Source organism: Arachis duranensis, chromosome 7 (genome assembly GCF_000817695.3).
Source record: "Arachis duranensis cultivar V14167 chromosome 7, aradu.V14167.gnm2.J7QH, whole genome shotgun sequence".
Classification (NCBI taxonomy): Eukaryota; Viridiplantae; Streptophyta; class Magnoliopsida; order Fabales; family Fabaceae; genus Arachis; species Arachis duranensis.
Genome location: NC_029778.3, coordinates 3,410,533 through 3,431,137, shown reverse-complemented (window position 1 = coordinate 3,431,137; position 20,605 = coordinate 3,410,533). Strand labels below are relative to the sequence as shown.

Sequence of the window (20,605 nt, the reverse complement as noted above, 5' to 3'; positions counted from 1 at the left end):
GTTGAAGCAAGCGCCAAGGCAGTGGTACACGAAGTTTGATTCCTTCATGGAAGGTCATGGGTACAGTAAGACTTCTTCTGATCATTGTGTCTATGTTAAGAAATTCTCTGATGGTGATTTTATAATTCTCTTACTTTATGTTGGTGACATGTTGATTGTTGGTCATGACATTAAGAAGATTGAAAGTCTTAAGAAAGACTTGAACAGATCCTTTGCTATGAAGGATTTGGGTCCTGCAAAGAAAATCCTTGGCATGAGTATCACTCGTGATAGGAAGAATGTGAAACTGTGGTTGTCACAACAGAAGTACATTGAGAAGGTTTTAGAGAGGTTTAGCATGAGTAATTCCAAACCTGTTAGTACTCCACTTGCTAGTCATTTCAAGCTGAGTTCGCAGCAATGTCCTACAAGTGAGAACGAGAAAGCGGAAATGAAGAAGATTCCATATGCATCTGCAGTTGGTAGTTTGATGTATGCTATGGTTTGCACCAGGCCGGATATTGCTCATGCAGTTGGAGTTGTTAGTCGGTTTCTCTCTAATCCTGGCAAGGAACACTGGCAAGCAGTGAAGTGGATTCTCAGATACCTTAATGGTACTTCCAGAGTTTGTTTATGCTTTGGGAGTGGCCAACCTGTGTTTGGATGGTTACACAGATGCGGATATGGCTGAGGATCTTGATTCAAGGAAGTCTACTTCTGGTTATATGATGACTTTTGCAGGGGGAGCTGTGTCGTGGCAATCTCGACTTCAGAAATGTGTTGCTTTGTCTACTACAGAGGCAGAATACATTGCTGTTGTTGAAGCTTCTAAGGAACTCTTGTGGATGAAGAAATTCCTACAAGAGTTAGGCATCAATCAAGAGAAGTTTGTGTTATTTTGTGACAGTTAGAGTGCTATCCATCTCAGCAAGAATCCGACGTTTCATTCTAGATCGAAGCATATAGAGGTGAGGTATCATTGGATACGTCAAGCGCTTGAGATGAAGTCATATGCACTTGAAAAGATCCATACTGATGATAATGGTTCAGATATGATGACTAAGAGTTTACCTGCAGTGAAGTTTGATTCCTGCAAAGAGAAGGCGGGTTTGGTAGAGCAGCCTATCCCCACTTGAATTGGTGAGGGGGAGATTTGTTGGTGGGTCCCCAATATCAAGTGGGGCCCACACAACTTAAAAAAAAGGAAATAAAGAAAAGAAAGTGGCATAAGCCACGAGAGGTGAGAGAGAAGGCTTCATTCATTTTGAATGAAAAGAAAAGAAACAGCAAGGGTTTCGGCATTGGAGAAGAAGAAAATTGGGGAAAAGGGCAAGCTAATCTTGATCATATTAATTTGATAAACTTGCTCTATTTTTTATAAAATTTTAGTATGTTATTCCTGGTGTAGAGATGAACATTAGGATATAACTTATTTGTTGTATTGCCTTCTCTTTTGCCTGATTTGAGATACCCACTTTTGTGGAGGGTTTATGTTGATTCCATCAGTTTTGATGATGTATTTTGTTGATTGTTGAGATGCCCTAGTGTTACTAGGAAGACTGTTTGTGTACCCATTATTCTGATAGTGGAAGATTTTTCTGGACTAGGTCCCGTGGGTTTTTTGTCCCTCTTTTGGGGGTTTTCCCACGTTAAAATTTTGGTGTCTGGTTATTTAATTTCTGCCATTATATTTGTTGCTTGGAGTATCTTTGGTGTTGCCCATTTAATTGCACAGGTTGTGGGAAAATTATTTTTGGTGCTTCCGCTGTTAGACAGGTTCTTGATTTAAACCTGTGTTGAGTTTTTCCAACATATACACACTAATTTGACCAAGTGGCTAACTAAAAGGGCAAACTATTCATATAGATGGCAAGTTGGAATACTAATGAAGTAATGATGATTAAAGCCATGTTGGAGGAGGGACAACCTCGCTTTAAGGAGGAATGCTGCATCTATAGGGTGCCCCATGAGATCCGCAAGTTTAATCAAGATGCATACACTCCAAAGGTTGTTTCCAATGGTCCTTTGCACCATGGAAATGAAAAATTGCTACAGATGGAGGATCAGAAAAAATTATATTGCAGACAATTCATTGAAAGATCGGAGACAAAGAACTTGGAAAGTTTTGTGAGTTGCGTGCGAGAGCTGGAGCCAAAGGTTCGTTCTTGTTACTCAGATAACATCAAGCTTAGTGAAGAAGAACATGTTAGGGTCATATTGGTGGACTGCTGCTTCATATTAGAGCTTTTACTCAAGTACTATTTTAACCAGAGGACCAGTCATGATGCCATTTTTCTGTCACCACGGTTACAGACCTATGTAGGCTTAGATTTGGTGTTGCTCGAGAATCAAGTTCCTTTCTTTGTTCTTGAGAAGCTTTTCAATCTAGCTTTTCCTTCTACTTTGAATAGTGGCAACCCAAGCCATCATTCTTTATTATTAAGGCTCGCTCTTGTTTATATGGTTCCTCACAGTACCATTCCCGGTGATATTGATGAGCTAATCTTATCCGGTGTTGGTAACATAACTCATTTCACAGATTTATCAAGAAAGTTTCTATTAGCATCCTCTCACTTATTCCAACCATCAGCCTCTGTATGCTCAAGAGAAGCACAGCTAACACAACTCTATAGTGCAATTGAGTTGAAGGAAGCAGGAGAGAAGTTTGAGGTAAACAAAAATAGTCAATGCTTACAGGACTTGGAAATTTCAGGTCATACTCTCAAAATTCCTTTTACTAGAGTGCATGACTGGATTGAAGTTGTTTTGAGAAATTTGTTAGCTTTCGAGCAATGCCATTGTATCAGTGAATCCTATCTCGCTGACTATATCTTTTTCTTGGATTTTCTTATCAACACAGAAAAGATGTAGATTTGCTGATTAAGAAAGGAATAATTGAGAATTGGTTAGGTGATAGCAATGCAGTGGCTACAATGTTCAATGGTCTTGCAGTGAATCTTGTGAATGTAGGTTTTAATGTGAAATATTCCTATATTTTTAAAGGCTTGAATGCTTTCTGTAAGAAACCTTGGAACAGAAGAGTAGCAACTTTGAAGCGCTACTACTGCAACACTCCGTGGAAGACGGTAGCTTCCATTGCTGGAATTTTTCTACTCAAGCATGTTCAATGAGAATTTAATTTCTTGGATGTGAGAAAAATATGAATTTATTATCGATGATTGATAGTTGAGACAATAATTCATACAAAAAAATAGTGTAAGCCAAACTTGGAGGCCAGGTGAACTACTGAATCACTGAATTTTGCTTTCTTCCAACAAAAGAAATGTTTAAAAACTGTGATTAATCACGTGGGGGAAAAGCCATGTTACAGATTTCTTAAAAAACAATCTATTTATTAGTGAGGATTAAATACAACTTTTGCATGATGCAATATAAAAGTAATAAAATTAGGATAATTTTTGAAGCCATCTGTGTTTGTAAGCGCTACAAACACACATACAATTACAATGGATCATCAAGGACATATTCTGACTAAGAAACTAGAAACAAGAGTTGACCAAGTTCATGAACAAGTCAACTACTACACAGTTCAAGCTGATGGAACATGCCATGTTATTCTGTATTTTTATGCGATTCGAATCCAGAGAAATCACTTTCAATGCACAAGTTTAGGACACCTAGCTAGCAGCTTCCCCTTCATATGAATTTTAATGTTCAATATTTCTGCATGTTTGAGAAGTTGAATGATTTCTGTAATCATCCTTGGAACAAAAAAGTTGCCACTTTGAAGCTTGATTACTGTAACACTCCATGGAATACAGTAGCTTCAATTGCTGGAATTATTCTCACTATTATTCAGACAGTATTCTCTATCCTCCAAGTAGTACTAGCTTAATGCATGTGCTGTGTACCTTGGATGATAATTATATATTCAATGCTCAATATATCATGTTTGTTATGAACACATGTATAGCTCTTATATTATATATATAGGTCTACTCTACAGTTATATCAACATTTGAATGTAATATTTTTTTATTGTTACTTTCTTTACATTATTTATACATTTATTCTGAAATTAGTATTCAAATTAAACATCATGTTCTATCTTAAAGAAAACAAGAGAAGCTATTAAGTAATTAAATAATGGCGAGCCTAATTAAATATCAAAGTAATTATAACAAGAGAATAATATGTTTTGTTATGGACGAGTTAATGACATAAAGACAAATAAACCTAAAAAGTGATAATTAAATAAAAATTAACATAAAAATAAGAACAATTAAAATATTATTAATAAAAAAAATTAAAACATACATCAGTGTAACAAATATGAGTAAGTCAAAATTTGACTGAAACTAAAAACCAAGCGTATGGATTTCACAGTTTCATTAAAAAAAGAAAGTAGTTAGCAAAAAAGTTGAATCCAACACGTTGATGCCTACGTGGCCTTCTTCCACTTTCTGCTTCTTCCTTTGATAACAGTTTCAGAGCTTTGTACTAAAACTTTTGGTGCACCGCTTTATTATTCATTCTTCCCCTTTTGAAGATCTTGTTCCTTCTCCTCTCTTCAGTTGACCACTTTTCTGTCAAAGCCTTCCAAGTAATTTCAAAGCTCTCACTGAATCTCCTTGCAACTCTATGAATCTGATCCCTTTGAGGGTACATGAATCCATAAGAAAACAAAAGCCTCATATCGTTTGCAAATTCATGAGGCCCTGAATACACGAATTTGTGCAGCTTTGACTCTATATCCTCAAACCCTATTGGCTTCAACAACACACTCTCACATTTGTTACCAACAATCCCTAACTTCTTGGGATCCACAGTCTTATTGAAAGCCCAGCCATCTCTTCCAACCATGAAGCGCTTCAAGATCACCCAACACTGCATCTTTTGGTAACGATCCATTCTCTGCTCATTCAGAACAACCTTCATCTCCTCTTCCTTCTTCGAACCGGTTCTTGGGATTCTTGAACATGCATTGTGATGTTCTTCCTCTTCCTTCTTCGTGTTCTTCGAGTCAAGCACCTTAGAACCGGTTCTTGGGATTCTTAAACATGCGTTGTGGTGTTCTTGCACAGAAGATTTTGTGGAAACAGAAACTTCAGAAGTTGCCAACTTTCTTCTCTTTCTGCCTCCGCGAGAATCAGCACCGTCATCGTCCTTCTTCTGTTTGCACTGTGCATCAGTTGACAAGGTTCTAGAACCTTCTGCATGGCTCTTTCCCACTACATTACACGAGTATTCAGTAGTGGTGCAATGCTGATCTTTCTTCCTCTTCTCGCCGCATGAATCAGAAGCCATAAATTCTGGTCCACGCTTTTCAGTATCAGCATCATGCTTTAGTGTGCATTCTTCAGATGATACTGGTCTTGAAGGCGGCAAACGAAGTTTAATTATGAGTCTCTTTCTTGGGGCAACCTCTGCCTCTGCCATTGAAAAGCTTGGTTGTTGATGTTTTAAGTGAACAAGGGTTTCAAGACTCGATCTTTGGTAGGATTAATTAAGGAAAGAAGAAACAAACAAGTTCGTGTGGGTACAATCACTACTACAATCTGGTATAATATAGGATTAAAAGGGTTTGCTTTACCATTACTGGTTTACTTACAAAACAAGGCAAAATAACATATTGTGGTACTTCTTTTTTAATATGGTTTGTTTGAGTTATCTTCTTCTAAAAAAAAGATATAAATTATAACTTTTTAAATTATCCGAAAAGATCTTTTGGATTAACTTAAATGAAAAGAATCACTTTTGTGTACACCTTTCTTTCATATACAATAATAAATAATAGAGGCATATTCAAATTAGTATAGAGTCATTGCACCTGTTTTGTTTTCTCAAGCTCTCTTCTGCTGTTATTTGTTCTTCAAGCAAGTTATCTAGTTAGTTATCAGTTATTCTGTTGTGACTAGTGTTGGAGTTAGCAAGCTGACTCACCTTTCATTTAGCATAGCTTATATATGTTGTACTTGAGACAGATAATAATTCTGATTCACAATACAAACATATTTTTCCATTTTCTGCACAACTCATCCCTAATGTTTATGTTTGCTATATATGATTTCAACCACTCTTACCTAAACACGAATTCTGGTGCTAAGTGCTATCATAGTAACACCATCATCATGGTTCTGACTTTGTTACTCCCTCTCTCCATGCCACTCTTATTCATTAAATTGGTGCCTTTCTGCTTATTTTTGTCATAATTGAGTTAAGACTTGTTAAGTGAGTCACCCTATTCGAAACATCACTTATTTGAATGTCATTGTTATTATTATGTATCTGAATTACTTCATTGTTTTTTATATCATTCTGTATTTGAATGGAATTATAGCCATGTATGCAACCCTTGCAAGCAGAGAATTCCAGAATCACTTTTATCTTGGAGTTCACTGAAGGAATTAACATAAAAAGTGATAATTGAATAGAAATTAACATAAAAATAAGAACAATTACTGGTTTACTTATAATATAGAAAAAAAAAAAAGAAGCTTGGGACATTACAATCTTTATCTTTATCTTTGTTGAATTTGGGAATTATTTGTTTAAGTATCTTTATTAGAAATTTTTAAAATTTTATTTATAAATTATAAATTAAATTATTTATTTAGCTGGTTGTTTTTTAAATTTTTAAATTTAAGTTGTTAGATATTTAGTTTTTAAAATTGTTGAATTAATTTAAAAAAATCATTTATAAATAATAAATTAGGGGAACCGAGAAGAGGGAAAGGGAAGGGTGGAAGAAGGAGAAGAGGATGAAGAAAGAAGAAGGGAAGCGCGAGAAGGAGCGTGAGAGGGCGTTGATCGGGGAGAAGGGCCGCAGCGCCGCAGCGATAGAGATGTGTATGGAAACAAGAAGTTTAACAGGTGATCACATATTGAACATGTTTTTAATGTTATGCATTTGGCAATTTTGTTTGATGCTCTTTTAAATGATAAATGCTCTTGGTAGGTTTTCTTTCATCAAGTAATTTCTTAATTCTAAATGTCGAAATTCAGTTAGGATCATATATATTTCTAAAATAAAGTTACAAAATTAGTAGAGATATATGCCCCCATTCAAATTTTGTATCTGACCCGCAACTGTTCACAAGGTTCTGACTTCTGACTTCTGACTTCTGGGGTCTCATTGTTGTAAAACATAATATGAATATGACATTGTCTATTTGAGTTTTTCAGGAAGTAATTCAGAATATGCCTGAGATCCTCGGTCCATCTTATTAACCTGGGTTTTTTTTTTTTTTCAATCTTTGTTGCTGTTTCACTGTCCACTATTTGAATGGTGTCATTTTTTTCTAATATTGATTTATTGAATTGCTCCACATCTAAATATGATACTTAACATTAGAATTCATAATTTTAATTATTTTTTAACTTACCCTTTGGACTTTTCCTTTCCAAAGTATATAGTCAGATACAATTGTAAAGGAATGTTGAGTGAATGTTATGTTTGCGAAAATGAACTACTGGCCGTATTTCTTTCTTTACATTTACATATAACAGTAGATTATGCTTGATACTAAGCCTAGATGATGACAGGCCAAAAAGTGCACATCATACCTGATGTTAATGGAACATGGACCTAGAGAATTTTGTAAAGAAGAATTCTCAAATTGTCCTCCTTACGAAGCACTTAGTTTAGATGATTCTATTATTAATCTGGAGACGTATTCAGAATATAAGAACATGGACCTAGAGAATTTTGTATATGAAAAGGTTTCAGAAGAAATTGAAGCAAGAAAGGAGGCTAATGAAAGAATTCCATTCCATCTTCATTTACCAAATACGCTTCTGAGTTTAGTTGATGGTATGGTTGTGATTGGGCTGTTCTCTGTTTGCTATTTTGTATAGTTCATCCTTTAATTAAAGATAGAAAATAAAAAATAAAATCAGAACATTAAATAAACTCATCCTGGTTCATGAAGGCATCTGAATATAAAACCAGGACTTTTTATAATTTATGCTTTTTTTGGCCTGTTTCTTGACATAGTGATCTAACTATGCTTGGTCAAAAGTTACAAACACAGATATTGATGTTAACTGAGTGAGAATGTTAGAGTAGCTAGTCCTTATGGAGATCCTTCAAGTAACATGCTAAGAGATGATGATCCTAGTGGTGCGGTATTCCTGCGCACAAACTGGCAGTTGCAAGGGTACTTACAAGAGCAAGCTGATATAATTGAAAAGTATGCATCTTGTAGTATTTGAACTGTTAGTTCTTTTCTAGTACGATGATTACATTGCTGCTTTGGAGAATCTTCATTGCTACTTGGATTACAGGTATTTGAACTGTTAGTTCTTTTCTAGTATCTCTAGTGATATTGAAATTGGACAATGAATTGTTAATTCCTCATTTGGTGACTAGTTATTTTAAAGCAAGTGATAGAGGTAAAAAGGCATAATCATTGTGCCTGGTGTCCATTCTATCTAGGGTACAAATGAGGCCTTTTTGACTATGTTGCCAAGTGTCACTTTTCTCGGTTGTTGTAACTTATCTGTCAAACCATTCCTCAAAAGGTTGACTTTACCTTGTGTATCAATTTTCATGACAATTATTCAATTATAATATGTACACTTTACTTAAGAAACCCAGCTATTTTACAGCTCCTATTTCCTAATAATAACTAAGCAAAGAATTTTAATTTGGCTGAATTAGACCTTAGCTTCTTATCCCAGGAAGGAGGTTGCTGCTAGTGTTAGTGAGTGTTAAAAGAGAACACACTGTTTAAAGGGTTGCGTTTCATCTTCTGCATGTGCTACAAGTACAATCTGCAAGTTGAGAATGCTTCAGTTCTTCTTTTACTTGCTGAAATTGACAAGGTAATGTGATCATATTATTTGACACACTTTTAGTTTGTGTATTCTCTGTAAGTTTTGTATGGAGCAAAATATTCTAAGCCAGTAGAATTGGGGAGAAAAGAAAAGTCAAGTAAGGAAATGCTTGTCTGTGTTTGTATATAGGCAAAAATTTGTCATGAGTCGTGATTATTGATGCACATATCTTTTATATTCTTCAATTTATACTAGCTTATGATATATTTTTTTTATTGTGTATACTTTTTATGTGAGATATTGATACAACCTAAATGATTGACTATTGTTGTCTGTTCTCTACTTTAAATCCGGAAACGCAGTTCTAGGCCTTCCATATGCATTAGCAAGCCTTTCATTCTGCCAGTCATTTAATTTGGATCTTCTAAAAGCCTCTGCTACTCTTACTCTAGCTGAGTTGTGGCTCTCTCTTGGATCAAGCCATGCGACAAGGGCTTTGAACCAATGATTCTTGGTCACGGTGGTTTGGAGCTCCGCTCACGGTGGTTTGGAGCTCCGATACAAACTTCAATGGTATGTGATTGTAAACCCTTTTTTTGGGTAGATACAACCGTCCTCTTCTAATTCCACTATCCTTGCTCCTTTTTCTATTCATACTTTTCAACTTCTATCTTAATGCTTCTTTTTCTCTCTTTAAATATTAAGCAAACTAACTAACCACCACACTCTTATATGGTACATTAATTTTTCTATACTGATAAAAATAATTATTACTAACTAACCACCACACTCCTTGTATAAATATGTTTCTTATTTTATAATCTGAGTGATACTTGCCTTAGAGCATCCAAGACAAAAAAAGTGATATACTTGTCTTCACTTTGCAAGCTAAGATCATTTCCCAATCTCAGCTATATATCTATCTCATGTTGAATAATGTTGCTCTTGAAATTTGGAACATAACACAACTTGTATGTTTTATAAGGTTGTGCATGTTTCCTATTCCACCCATGCTATTCAAACTCTTGTGATTCTTCCAGAACTTTTGATTTCTGACAAAAGGGGTTGTGTTGTGTAGGATAGTAAGTCAAAGGCAACACTTTTCAAATTCACAAAGGCCTCAAGGTAAGTGTGTCTTATTATATTGCATTATCCTCCAAATTTTTCCTTTTGATCTCTCTGCTAACATAATTAATGTAGAATTATCTATTCTTATTCTATAAAAGTTGGTACATTAATTTTTCTATAGTTTTAAGCTATATTTTTCTTTTTAGCGATATCATGTCAATAATTTTATTTATTTGGCAAAATTTAAAAATCAACCAATTATCTTTTAATAAAAGATTTTTAAAAATTAAAACTTATCTATTATTAATACTCTTACTACTATATTATTTGATATATTTATACATGCTACATAAGATTTTACTACTCTTTATCTCTTAATCTCTTGTATCAATTAGCAAAAATTCCTTCAAATAAATTTAAATTTACCACATTTTCTTACTAAATACATTCAAATATATCATGATTATAAAATTAATTCATAATTTTATATTTATATTTTCGATATTTTTCATTCTCGTTCATTTTTCTAAACCCAAGTAAGTTCAAATTTGGCACATCTCCTTACTAGTTATATTCAAATATATCATGATTATAAAACTAATTTATACTTTTGACGTTTCTCATTCTCATTCATTTTCTAAAATTTTTTTCTTTAATTATTTGTAACCCAAAGAATACCATATGAGAAGACAAACTATGACAACTAAAATAAATATAAAAACAGAAGCAACAAATGAAGATATAGTTTTTTACAACTCTAATATAAAAAGTCTATGTCTTTTTTAAAAATAAATAAATTTAAATTTTTAAAATAATAAACTATATTTTAATTATATTATATTTTAATTGAATAATTATATAAAATTATATACAAATTATCAAATAAACACTCTACAAAATATTTCTAATATACAACAATTTAAATTTAACATAGTTTACCTATTATCTAATCAATTTTTAAATTATACAACACTTATTAGAATATATTATATAATATAATTAATTTATCTTTTGAAGTATGGGGCGGATCTCATTCTAGTTTTTATAAAGAAAAAAAAAATCATAAAGACATACATTAGGTTTTTTCAACATATCAATATAAAAATAAATAAAGACCGAATGACACAGGAAAGAAAGAATACATAATTTAGTTATTTACTTGATTTTAGACATAAATAAATGCTAGTTAATTCTTAAATACCAATAACTACGTGCATCCAATCATAATTCTTGAATTTTGTGTTCTTTATTTTATTTTAAATCAAGGATAAAATTAGAGTATTTATGATCATAAAAATTAGAGACCTAAATACAAAATTATATACACTACAAATCAACTACTACATTAGTTACTGCTGTCTATATTTATACATACTAATTTACATATTTTTTAACTAAATAATTAATTATTAAAATAATCAAATTCATTTACAGTAAAATAATTAATTATTAGAATAATCAAATTTATTTACAATAAAATAATAAAAAAATAGGTCACTAACTTATTAAAAATACAAAAATATATATTTCTCATTTTTTAAAATACGAAACATTTAAGTTTCTTTATTTAAAATATATAAAAACAAATAGAATCTTTAGAAGAATTTAGATGTTTCACATTGTAGAGAGTGAGAAATATTTATGTATTTTTAATTAGTTGATGATTTATTTATCTTCGAGATAAAAAATCAGGAACATATTTATCGTTTTTTCTGTAATGAATACCAAATACATATCATATCAAAAATAATATTCAAGCACTAAACTAACCACTAAAATCAACCATCAATGTATTTGTGTCTAATACATGTGTGGTTTAATTTATTTTAAATGTGCATTTATATTTAAATATAAAAGCCGTTAGATGAAAATTTAGTCAAATCATTTAACGGCTCTCAACTATCAACTTCATGTGAAGTTGGACTGCACATGAGTTTTTACCTATTCTATAGTAGAAATTCAAGTACAGTTAAATTCACGTGAAATTGATAACTAAAAGCCGTTAGATGAAAATTTAGTCAAATCATTTAACGGCTCAACTATCAACTTCACGTCATGAGTTTTCACCATATTCTATGCCTTTGGTGTACACTTAGTATAGTCCTTCTTATATACACACTAATTTGACAAGTGGCTAACTAAAAGGGCAAACTATTCATATAGATGGCAAGTTGGAATAATACTAATGAAGTAATGAAGATTAAAGCCATGTTGGAGGAGGGACAACCTCGCTTTAAGGAGGAATGCTGCATCTATAGGGTGCCCCATGAGATCCGCAAGTTTAATGAAGATGCATACACTCCAAAGGTTGTTTCCATTGGTCCTTTGCACCATGGAAATGAAAAATTGCTAAACATGGAGGATCAGAAAAAATTATATTGCAGACAATTCATTGAAAGATCGGAGACAAATAACTTGGAAGGTTTTGTGAGGTGTGTGCGAGAGCTGGAGCCAAAGGTTCGTTCTTGTTACTCAGATAACATCAAGCTCAGTGAAGAAGACCATGTTAGGGTCATATTGGTGGACTGCTGCTTCATATTAGAGCTTTTACTCAAGTACCATTTTAACCAGAGGACAAGTCATGATGCCATTTTTCTGTCACCATGGTTACAGACCAATGTACAATTAGATTTGGTGTTGCTCGAGAAGCTTTTCAATCTAGCTTTTCCTTCTACTTTGAATAGTGGCAACCCAAGCCATCCTTCTTTATTATTATGGCTTGCTTTTCTTTATATGGTTCCTCACAGTACCATTCCTGGTGATATTGATGAGCTAACCTTATCCAGTGTTGGTGAAATAGCTCATTTCACAGATTTATCAAGAAAGTTTCTATTAACATCCTCTCACTTATTCCAACCATCAGCCTCTGGATGCTCAAGAGAAGCACAGCTAACACAACTCTACAGTGCAACTGAGTTGAAGGAAGCAGGAGTGAAGTTTGAGGTAAACAAAAATAGTAAATGCTTACTGGACTTGGAAATTTCAGGTCATACTCTCAGAATTCCTTTTACTAGAGTGCATGACTGGACTGAAGTTGTTTTGAGAAATTTGTTAGCTTTTGAGCAATGCCATTGTATCAGGGAATCCTATCTCGCGCACTATATCTTTTTCTTAGATTTTCTTATCAACACAGAAAAAGATGTAGATTTGCTGATTAAGAAAGGAATAGTTGAGAATTGGTTAGGTGAGAGCAATGCAGTGGCTAAAATGTTCAATGGTCTTGCAGTGAATCTTGTGAATGTAGGTTTTAATGTGAAATATTCCTGTATTTTTAAAGGCTTGAATGCTTTCTGTAAGAAACCTTGGAACAGAAAAGTATCAACTTTGAAGCGCGACTACTGCAACACTCCGTGGAAGACGGTAGCTTCCATTGCTGGAATTTTTCTACTTATTCTCACTGTTATTCAAACAGTGTTTTCTATCCTCCAAGGAGTACATTAGTCACTATATTAATTGAAATGTTTGTTACTCAAGCATGTTCAATGAGAATTTAATTTCTTGGATGTGAGAAACATGTGAATTTATTATAGATGATTGATAGTTGAGACAATAATTCATACAAAAAAATAGTGTAAGCCAAACTTGGAGGCCAGGTGAACTACTGAATCACTGAATTTTGCTTTCTTCCAACACAAGAAATGGTCATATGAAAGGGAGAAAGAAATGTTTAAAAACTGTGATTAATCACACGGGGAAAAAGCTTCAAAGAATCAATAATTAATTCACAATAATAAATAATATGAAAAAGAATCATTACAGGTTACAGATTTCTTAAAAACCAATCTATTTATTAGTGAGGATTAAATACAACTTTTGCATGATGCAATACAAAAGTAATAAAATCAGGATAACTTTTGCAGTCATCTGTGTTTGTAAGCGCTACAAACACACATACAATTACAATGGATCATCAAGGACATATTCTGACTAAGAAACTAGAAACAAGAGTTGACCAAGTTCATGAACTAGTCAACTACTACACAGTTCAAGTTGATGAAACATGCGATGTTATTCTGTATTCTTTATGCGATTCGAATCCAGAGAAATCACTTTCAATGCACAAGCTTAGGACACCTAGCTAGCAGCTTCCCCTTCATATGAATTTTAATGTTCAATATTTCTGCATGTTTGAGAAGTTGAATGATTTCTGTAATCATCCTTGGAACAGTAGCTTCAATTGCTGGAATTTTTCTCCTTATTATTCTCACTATTATTCAGACAGTATTTTCTATCCTCCAAGTAGTACTAGCTTAATGCATGTGCTGTGTAGCTTGGATGATGATTATATATTCAATGCTCAATATGGTTCGGTAGATTTGGTATCATGTTTGTTATGAACACATGTATAGCCCATATATTATATATATAGGGCTACTCTGCAGTTGTATCAACATTTGAATGTGATATTTTTCTTATTGTTACTTTCTTTACATTATTTACACATTTATTTTGAAATTAGTATTCAAATTGAACATCATGTTCTATCTTAAAGAAAACAAGAGAAGCTATGCTTCAGTAAATTAAGTAATGGCTAGCCTAGTTATTAAATCTCAACCTACACTACTCTTGTAATGCCAAAAAGAAAAGGTGTTTGTAATTAATGTGTCAATCACTCGTCATGGTATATCTTGAGGCTGAGTCTTGAATAAATATGTTTCTTATTTCATAATCACAGTGATATATACTTGCCTTAGAGAATCCAAGAAAAAAATGATATACTTGTCTTATCTTTGCAAGCTAAGATCATTATACTTGTCTTTATTTTTTTTCCCAATCTCAGCTATATATATCTATCTCATGTTGAATGATGCTCATGAAATTTGAAATTGTGGTTGCATAACACAAGTTTTTTTATAAGGTTGTGTGTCCTATTCCACCCATGCTATACAATCTCTTGTTTGATTGTGAAACAATGATTACTGACATAAGGTTCAACTTGTGTTTTGTTGTGTTGTGTAGGGTACTGAGTCAAAGGCCACACTCTCATATCGTTTCACTTTTCAAATACACAAGGCTGAAAGGTGAGTGTGCCTTATTATATCGCATTATCCTCCAATGTTTTTTTAAACTTTCTGCTATTATTAACTAATATAGAATCTATCTATTATAATATATAAAAAGAGACCAAAATAATATTTAACAAACTAATAACACCTAAGATTTTAAATTTTCTCTGGATTTGCCATATTAACACTAAGCTTTGTTTGTAGCAACATAGAAAAAAAAGTCTATCTATATAACTACATGTAAAATATCACAGTAAATAGCATCTATGTTATCAAATAATCAATACCATAATTTCTTCCATAGTGTTGTAACCAATAAGTATATAAAATTCTAACTAAAAAGGAAAAGTATTAATCTATTCATATAGATGCCAACTCCGAATCCTAATGGCGGTGTAATGAAGATTGAAGCAATGTTGGAGAAGGGACAAGCTCGCTTTACAAAGGAATGTTGCATCTACAGGGTTCCCCATAACATCCGCAAGCTTAAAGAAGATGGATACACTCCAGAGATTGTTTCCATTGGTCCTTTTCACCATGGAAATGAAAAATTGCTAAAGATGGAGGACCATAAAAGATTATATTGCAAACAATTCATTGAAAGATCCGAGACAAACAAGTTAGAAAGTTTTGTGAATTGCGTGCAAGAGCTTGAGCCAAAGATTCGTGGTTGTTACTCAGATGACATCAAGCTTAGTAAGGAAGAACATGTTATGGTGATCTTGGTGGACTGCTGCTTCATATTAGAGTTTCTACTCAGGTACCATTTCATGCTTACACGTGGCGACGATGCTATTCTTTTGCCACCACGGCTAAGGCTTTATATACAATATGATTTGTTGTTGCTTGAGAATCAAGTCCCATTCTTTGTTCTTGACAAGCTTTACAATCTGGTTTTTCCTTCTACCTTCATTGGTGGGAGCGAGAGCCAGAGCCACGACAGGCATCCTTCATTGTTAAGTCTCGCTCTTTATCATATAGTTCCTGGTAGAATAATCTTTCCTGGTGATTTTAAGGGTGACTTATCAGTATCCAATGTTGGTGGAATAGCTCATTTCACAGATCTTTCTAGAAAGCTTCTATTATTGTCCTGTAACTTATCAATCTCTAGATGTTCAAGAGAAGCACAGATAGTGCAAATTTATAGTGCAACTGAGTTGAAGGAAGCAGGAGTGAAGTTTGAGGTAAAGAAAGCTAGTCAATGCTTACTAGACTTGCAACTTTTTGGTCATACTTTGAGAATTCCATTCTTTAGAGTGGAGGACACTACTGAAGTTGTTTTGAGAAATTTGTTAGCTTTCGAGCAATGCCATTGTATCAATGAATCCTATCTCGCTGACTATATCGTTGTCTTGGATTTTCTTATCAACACAGACAAAGATGTGGATTTGCTGATTAAGAAAGGAATAATTGAGAATTGGTTAGGTGATAGCAATGCAGTGGCTAAAATGTTCAATGGCCTTGCAGTGAACATTTTGACTCCAGATTTTAATGAGAAATATTCCCATATTTTTCAAAGGTTGAATGCTTTTTGTGCACGCCCTTGGAACAAAAAGGTTGCGACTTTGAGGCGCGATTATTGCAACACTCCATGGAAGACGGTAGCTTCCATTGCTGGAATTTTTCTGCTTGTTCTCACTGTTGTTCAGACAGTATTTTCTATTCTCCAAGGAGTACACTAGTACTAGATTAATGCTTGATATCTTTGTATTTGGGAAGAATTGAAGTGTTTATTATGAACATGACAATATGTGGACACTTTATTATGAAATGATTGAAGACCACTGCATATGGCAGCTCCCTTCTTTGTAATTCTTTATCAAGTTTGAATGTGATATTTTTTTATTGTTGCTTTCTAGTTTCTATACATTGTTTACACATCTTAATTCTGAAATTAGTATTCAAACATCATGTTCTATCTTAGAAAGAGTGAGGGCTTTCCAATTTCAACTGTAAGATAAAGATCAATATGCATTTCTAGACTAACATTGTTGGCTAATCAATAAAGATCATCATCGGACAAAGATACAAAATGCCATATACTCATTATTTTCCTCAATGTACTAATTAAAAGCTAGAAATGATACAAGATGATTAAAAAGAAATACTAACCAACATGACATGAAACAGAGTAATAGATTAGCATATCTGGAAGAGATACCAATAATTTTAAGAGAAGATAACTATATTGGTTGTATTTAGTATTTACTACCAACTATGTTGCTGAATTTCAGTTTCTTGAGTATAAGAAGTTTACTTGAATAAATTTTTCCTCTAATGAGTAGTTACTTCAAAAATTGGCCAAGCCTTAGAACCTTGATCAATTGCAATGCCATCTATCTTTGTCAAAGAGAACACTCCTTCCACAACAGGACTCAACCATTCAACATGAAACATCATGATCTTTACCTGTTCCGGAAACATTTGAAGCTTTGGAACAATAATGCTCCCAAATCAATTGGTAAGGTGATAGCAAAGCAGTGGCTAAATTGTTCAATGGTCTTGAGAAGAACATTATCCATGAAACTTTTAATGCTGAGTATCTTTGTATCTGTATAAGACTTGAATGCTTTCTGTAAACATCTTTGGCAGAGAAAAGTAGCCACACTCTTGTAATGCCAAAAAGAAAAGCTAGCAGTAGTAAATTTGTAATTACTAATGTGTCAATGACTAGTCATACTGTAGTATACTTTAAGGCTAAGCCTTGTATAGATATGTTTCTTACTTCATAATCACAGTGATACTTGCCTTTGAGCATCCAAGAAAAATTAAAGGGATCATATACTTGTCTTTGTTTTGCAGCTAAGATGAGCTTCTTTTCCCAATCTCAGCTATATATCTATCTCATGTTTTCTATAAGCTAAGAAAAAAATTTAACTGAACTATAAAATCGATCTCTGGCAGAACAATGATTCTAAACTAATTTTCTATATATCAGTGAAAATATCAAGAAGAACTAGTAAAAGTGAATAACAAGAAGTACAAATCAACATGCCATAACTTGAATAATAAGTAATACACTAGCTATATTCATTAAGATCTCAAGAATTTTATTATCTAAATAGAAAAATTTTCCTCCAAGGACTGACTTTGGAAACAACCCCAGCCTCCGAACCATAACCAATTGCAAAACCATCCAACTTAGACTCTGTGAGGACAATCTCAGTTCTAATGACTGCAGCTTTATTCTCCACAATCTTGAGTTTCTCTCTTAGCTTAGAAGCTTCTTCGTTCCAATACTTCTCTTCCTCACGCAATGCTTCGATCCTTGCAAGATCGGCCGAAGATAGGACTCGTTCCATAGCAGGACTCAACCATTCCAAATCGAACTTCATGAGCTTTGCCTGCTCCCAATACATCTGCAGTTCTTGTTTATGGTTTATCCAATCTCTAATCCTAACATTATGCAACAGAAACAACAACCTTCCTAAGCTATCAAAAGCACTCTGCCTTAACATTTCAGAGTGTTTTCTCTGGCTTTCTATCAGATTTGGATTCTTGGTGCATGCTTCTTTGAGCAGTGGCAGAAATGATTTGTCAACCTGACACAATCCATAAAAATCCACCATCTTCCCTGATGGCCTAGGAATTGTAGAGGAGTAGGACTGTGCAACTTGGAGCTCCGAACTTGTTGAAGAAGAAGATTCTGGATACTCAGTTGCACCAAACAACCGACAAAGAAGTCGATGTAATGCCTCTTGCCATTGAAAATGTTCCTCATTATAAAGCGCATTCATATACTCACTGATATTGTCCCTGTTGGTAGGTTTCTCTTTAAAGATTATCTTCCTAGCAGCATAACGGACCAAATCATGCATTAGCACATGGTCTTTACTTGTAATGGAAGGCATCAACAAGCTAGAGTCCTTGAGGCTAGTGATGGTTGCAATCACATCAGTTTTGCTGCACAACCTTAGTCTAATTACTTGTTGGAACAGATCTTCAATGAGAATTTCATGATCTTCTGGATACATACCACATATTAAGAATATGATTTTAGCTTCTTTGCTTGCAAGTATAATATTATAGATCACCACTATTATCTGGATTATAAAATTAGTACTATCATCTTCCCAATTCAAACCCTTCCCTCTTGAACTCATTAAATCTTTTAAGACTTGTTTCCACAGGTCAACGGTTCTTGCTCTTAGAGCTGACCCCAATATTGAAATGGTAAGTGGTAATCCTTCACAGTGTGCTGAAACTTCCTTTGCTATAGCAAGTAAGTCCGGCTCGAACCGATCATCATGGATGCCTGCGCACCTCTTGAACAAATCCCAATTTTCTTCCAAAGTTAAAAGAAATAGATGAAAGCTGCGTTGACATCCCATCAAATATGCAACTTGTTGACTTCTCGTAGTTAAGAGAACTTTACAGTGATTGTTTAAAATCCCAATCTTTTTCAGATCAAGCTTATACCATAAGTCATCCAAAATTATGAGTACATGTTCTTCATTTCTTAATCTAAGTGATAGTTGTCTCTGTCTTTCAGCTAGATCGGATTCCTCTCCCAATCGAAGTCCTAACCCGGCAGCTATGTCACCTTGAATCCTCTTGACATTTTCAGCTGTTGTCACATGAACAGGTAGAACAAGGTCAAACATGTTCATCTCCTTTACTCTTTTACCTACATGCCTTGCTAAGGTTGTCTTTCCTACTCCACCCATGCCGTACACTGCCACACTGGAGATGCTATCATCTTGTAAGGCTTCCAAGATTCCATTGAAAGTGCTTTCTCTTGATTCAAAGTCAAGCTGCATAAAACAACCGCCTTCAGTTCTATCAACTTGAACTGTGTTCTTTACTTGTTCTTGTACTTGCTCAACTTTTGTCTCCAGTTTCCTCCTAAGATGTTCTGGTTTCGTCGTCAGAACATGTCCCTGATGACCCATTATAAAGCTCACAAGCACAGATATGGCAGCAAGTGCAAGGTGATGTTGTATTACTCCAAATTTTCTCCCTTTCTGTAGGTTTAAACAATTGTTTCTTATCATATATAACAACAAATCATTTGATTCAGATAGCTGACTACACCTAGATATATATATGCTACTGGTCTTAAGAAAAAGTTTTGCAAGGTATATATGAATTCATGAAACCATACCTCAATTTGCTTTCCCAAGTTACTCAGAAGTCTTCAAGGACTCTTGTGTTGATCTCTTCTTGTGGTTGATCACCAGAAACAGAATATGGCAATACTGATTGATTGATAAAGAACAAAGTTACAAGAGATTCATCTCAAGTACTTCAAAAATGAAATCACCACTATGATAGGTGAAAGTGAAACGCGTCTTTGATAATCTGGTTATTAAAGAGTAAAGACCCTGCCAAAGTCATTTTCAGACTAAGAACTAGTTTAATGACCCGTGCATTACGGGAAACTTTAATCCTGAAAAAAAAAAATGGTGGCAAAGTCAATTTTAGGGTAAGAATTTGAAAAAAAAAATCCTTTAAAGTGACTAGTTTAGTAAACTAGTAAGTAAAAGTAATGCCTTATTCACTTTTGAATTTATAATATTTATTAGTTGTGAGTTTAATTATCTTAATCCAAAAATGATTAATGGTATAAATTAACTTATTTTTTTTAGAGTAACTAAATAATTTTAGAGAGTGAAATCGAATTCCTTAAAAAGGACCCTAAAATTTTTAACAAACTTAAAGAATAAAAAAATATACTTTATTTAAAATTATATATAATGTCAAATATAACCTAGAGTTTATTTTATTTGATATTCATAAATATTTTTAATTTTGGAAACTTTTATTTTCAATATTTTCTTTATAAAATTCTAAATGAATGAAATGTAGAGAAA

General features: G+C 33.6%; 4 protein-coding genes and 1 pseudogene across 4 annotated transcripts; 3 read left to right on the top strand and 2 right to left on the bottom strand.

The window, feature by feature from the left end:
• The first annotated feature begins 1,884 nt into the window (after window positions 1-1,884).
• LOC107496410 (UPF0481 protein At3g47200-like) lies at window positions 1,885-3,110 on the top strand (annotated as a pseudogene).
• A 1,330-nt stretch (window positions 3,111-4,440) lies between these two features.
• LOC107496477 (uncharacterized) lies at window positions 4,441-5,379 on the bottom strand. The gene has a single exon (XM_016117739.3). It carries the CDS (start codon window positions 5,377-5,379, stop codon window positions 4,441-4,443), a length of 939 nt encoding a protein of 312 aa, XP_015973225.3.
• Window positions 5,380-11,430: 6,051 nt separating this feature from the next.
• LOC127740475 (UPF0481 protein At3g47200-like) lies at window positions 11,431-13,227 on the top strand. The gene has a single exon (XM_052251443.1). The coding sequence runs from the start codon at window positions 11,950-11,952 to the stop codon at window positions 13,225-13,227; it is 1,278 nt and encodes a 425-aa protein (XP_052107403.1). The 5' UTR covers window positions 11,431-11,949.
• A 1,516-nt stretch (window positions 13,228-14,743) lies between these two features.
• On the top strand, window positions 14,744-16,506 carry LOC107496475 (UPF0481 protein At3g47200-like). The gene is made up of 2 exons (XM_052252048.1): window positions 14,744-14,807; window positions 15,161-16,506. The coding sequence occupies exon 2, from the start codon at window positions 15,161-15,163 to the stop codon at window positions 16,472-16,474; it is 1,314 nt and encodes a 437-aa protein (XP_052108008.1). The 5' UTR covers window positions 14,744-14,807; the 3' UTR covers window positions 16,475-16,506.
• Window positions 16,507-17,741: 1,235 nt separating this feature from the next.
• On the bottom strand, window positions 17,742-20,189 carry LOC107496473 (disease resistance protein RFL1-like). Its single transcript, XM_016117734.3, has 2 exons — window positions 19,897-20,189; window positions 17,742-19,756 (listed from the first exon to the last, which is right to left on the bottom strand). Exon 2 carries the CDS (start codon window positions 19,682-19,684, stop codon window positions 17,846-17,848), a length of 1,839 nt encoding a protein of 612 aa, XP_015973220.1. The 5' UTR covers window positions 19,685-19,756; window positions 19,897-20,189; the 3' UTR covers window positions 17,742-17,845.
• Between the last annotated feature and the right edge of the window lie 416 nt (window positions 20,190-20,605).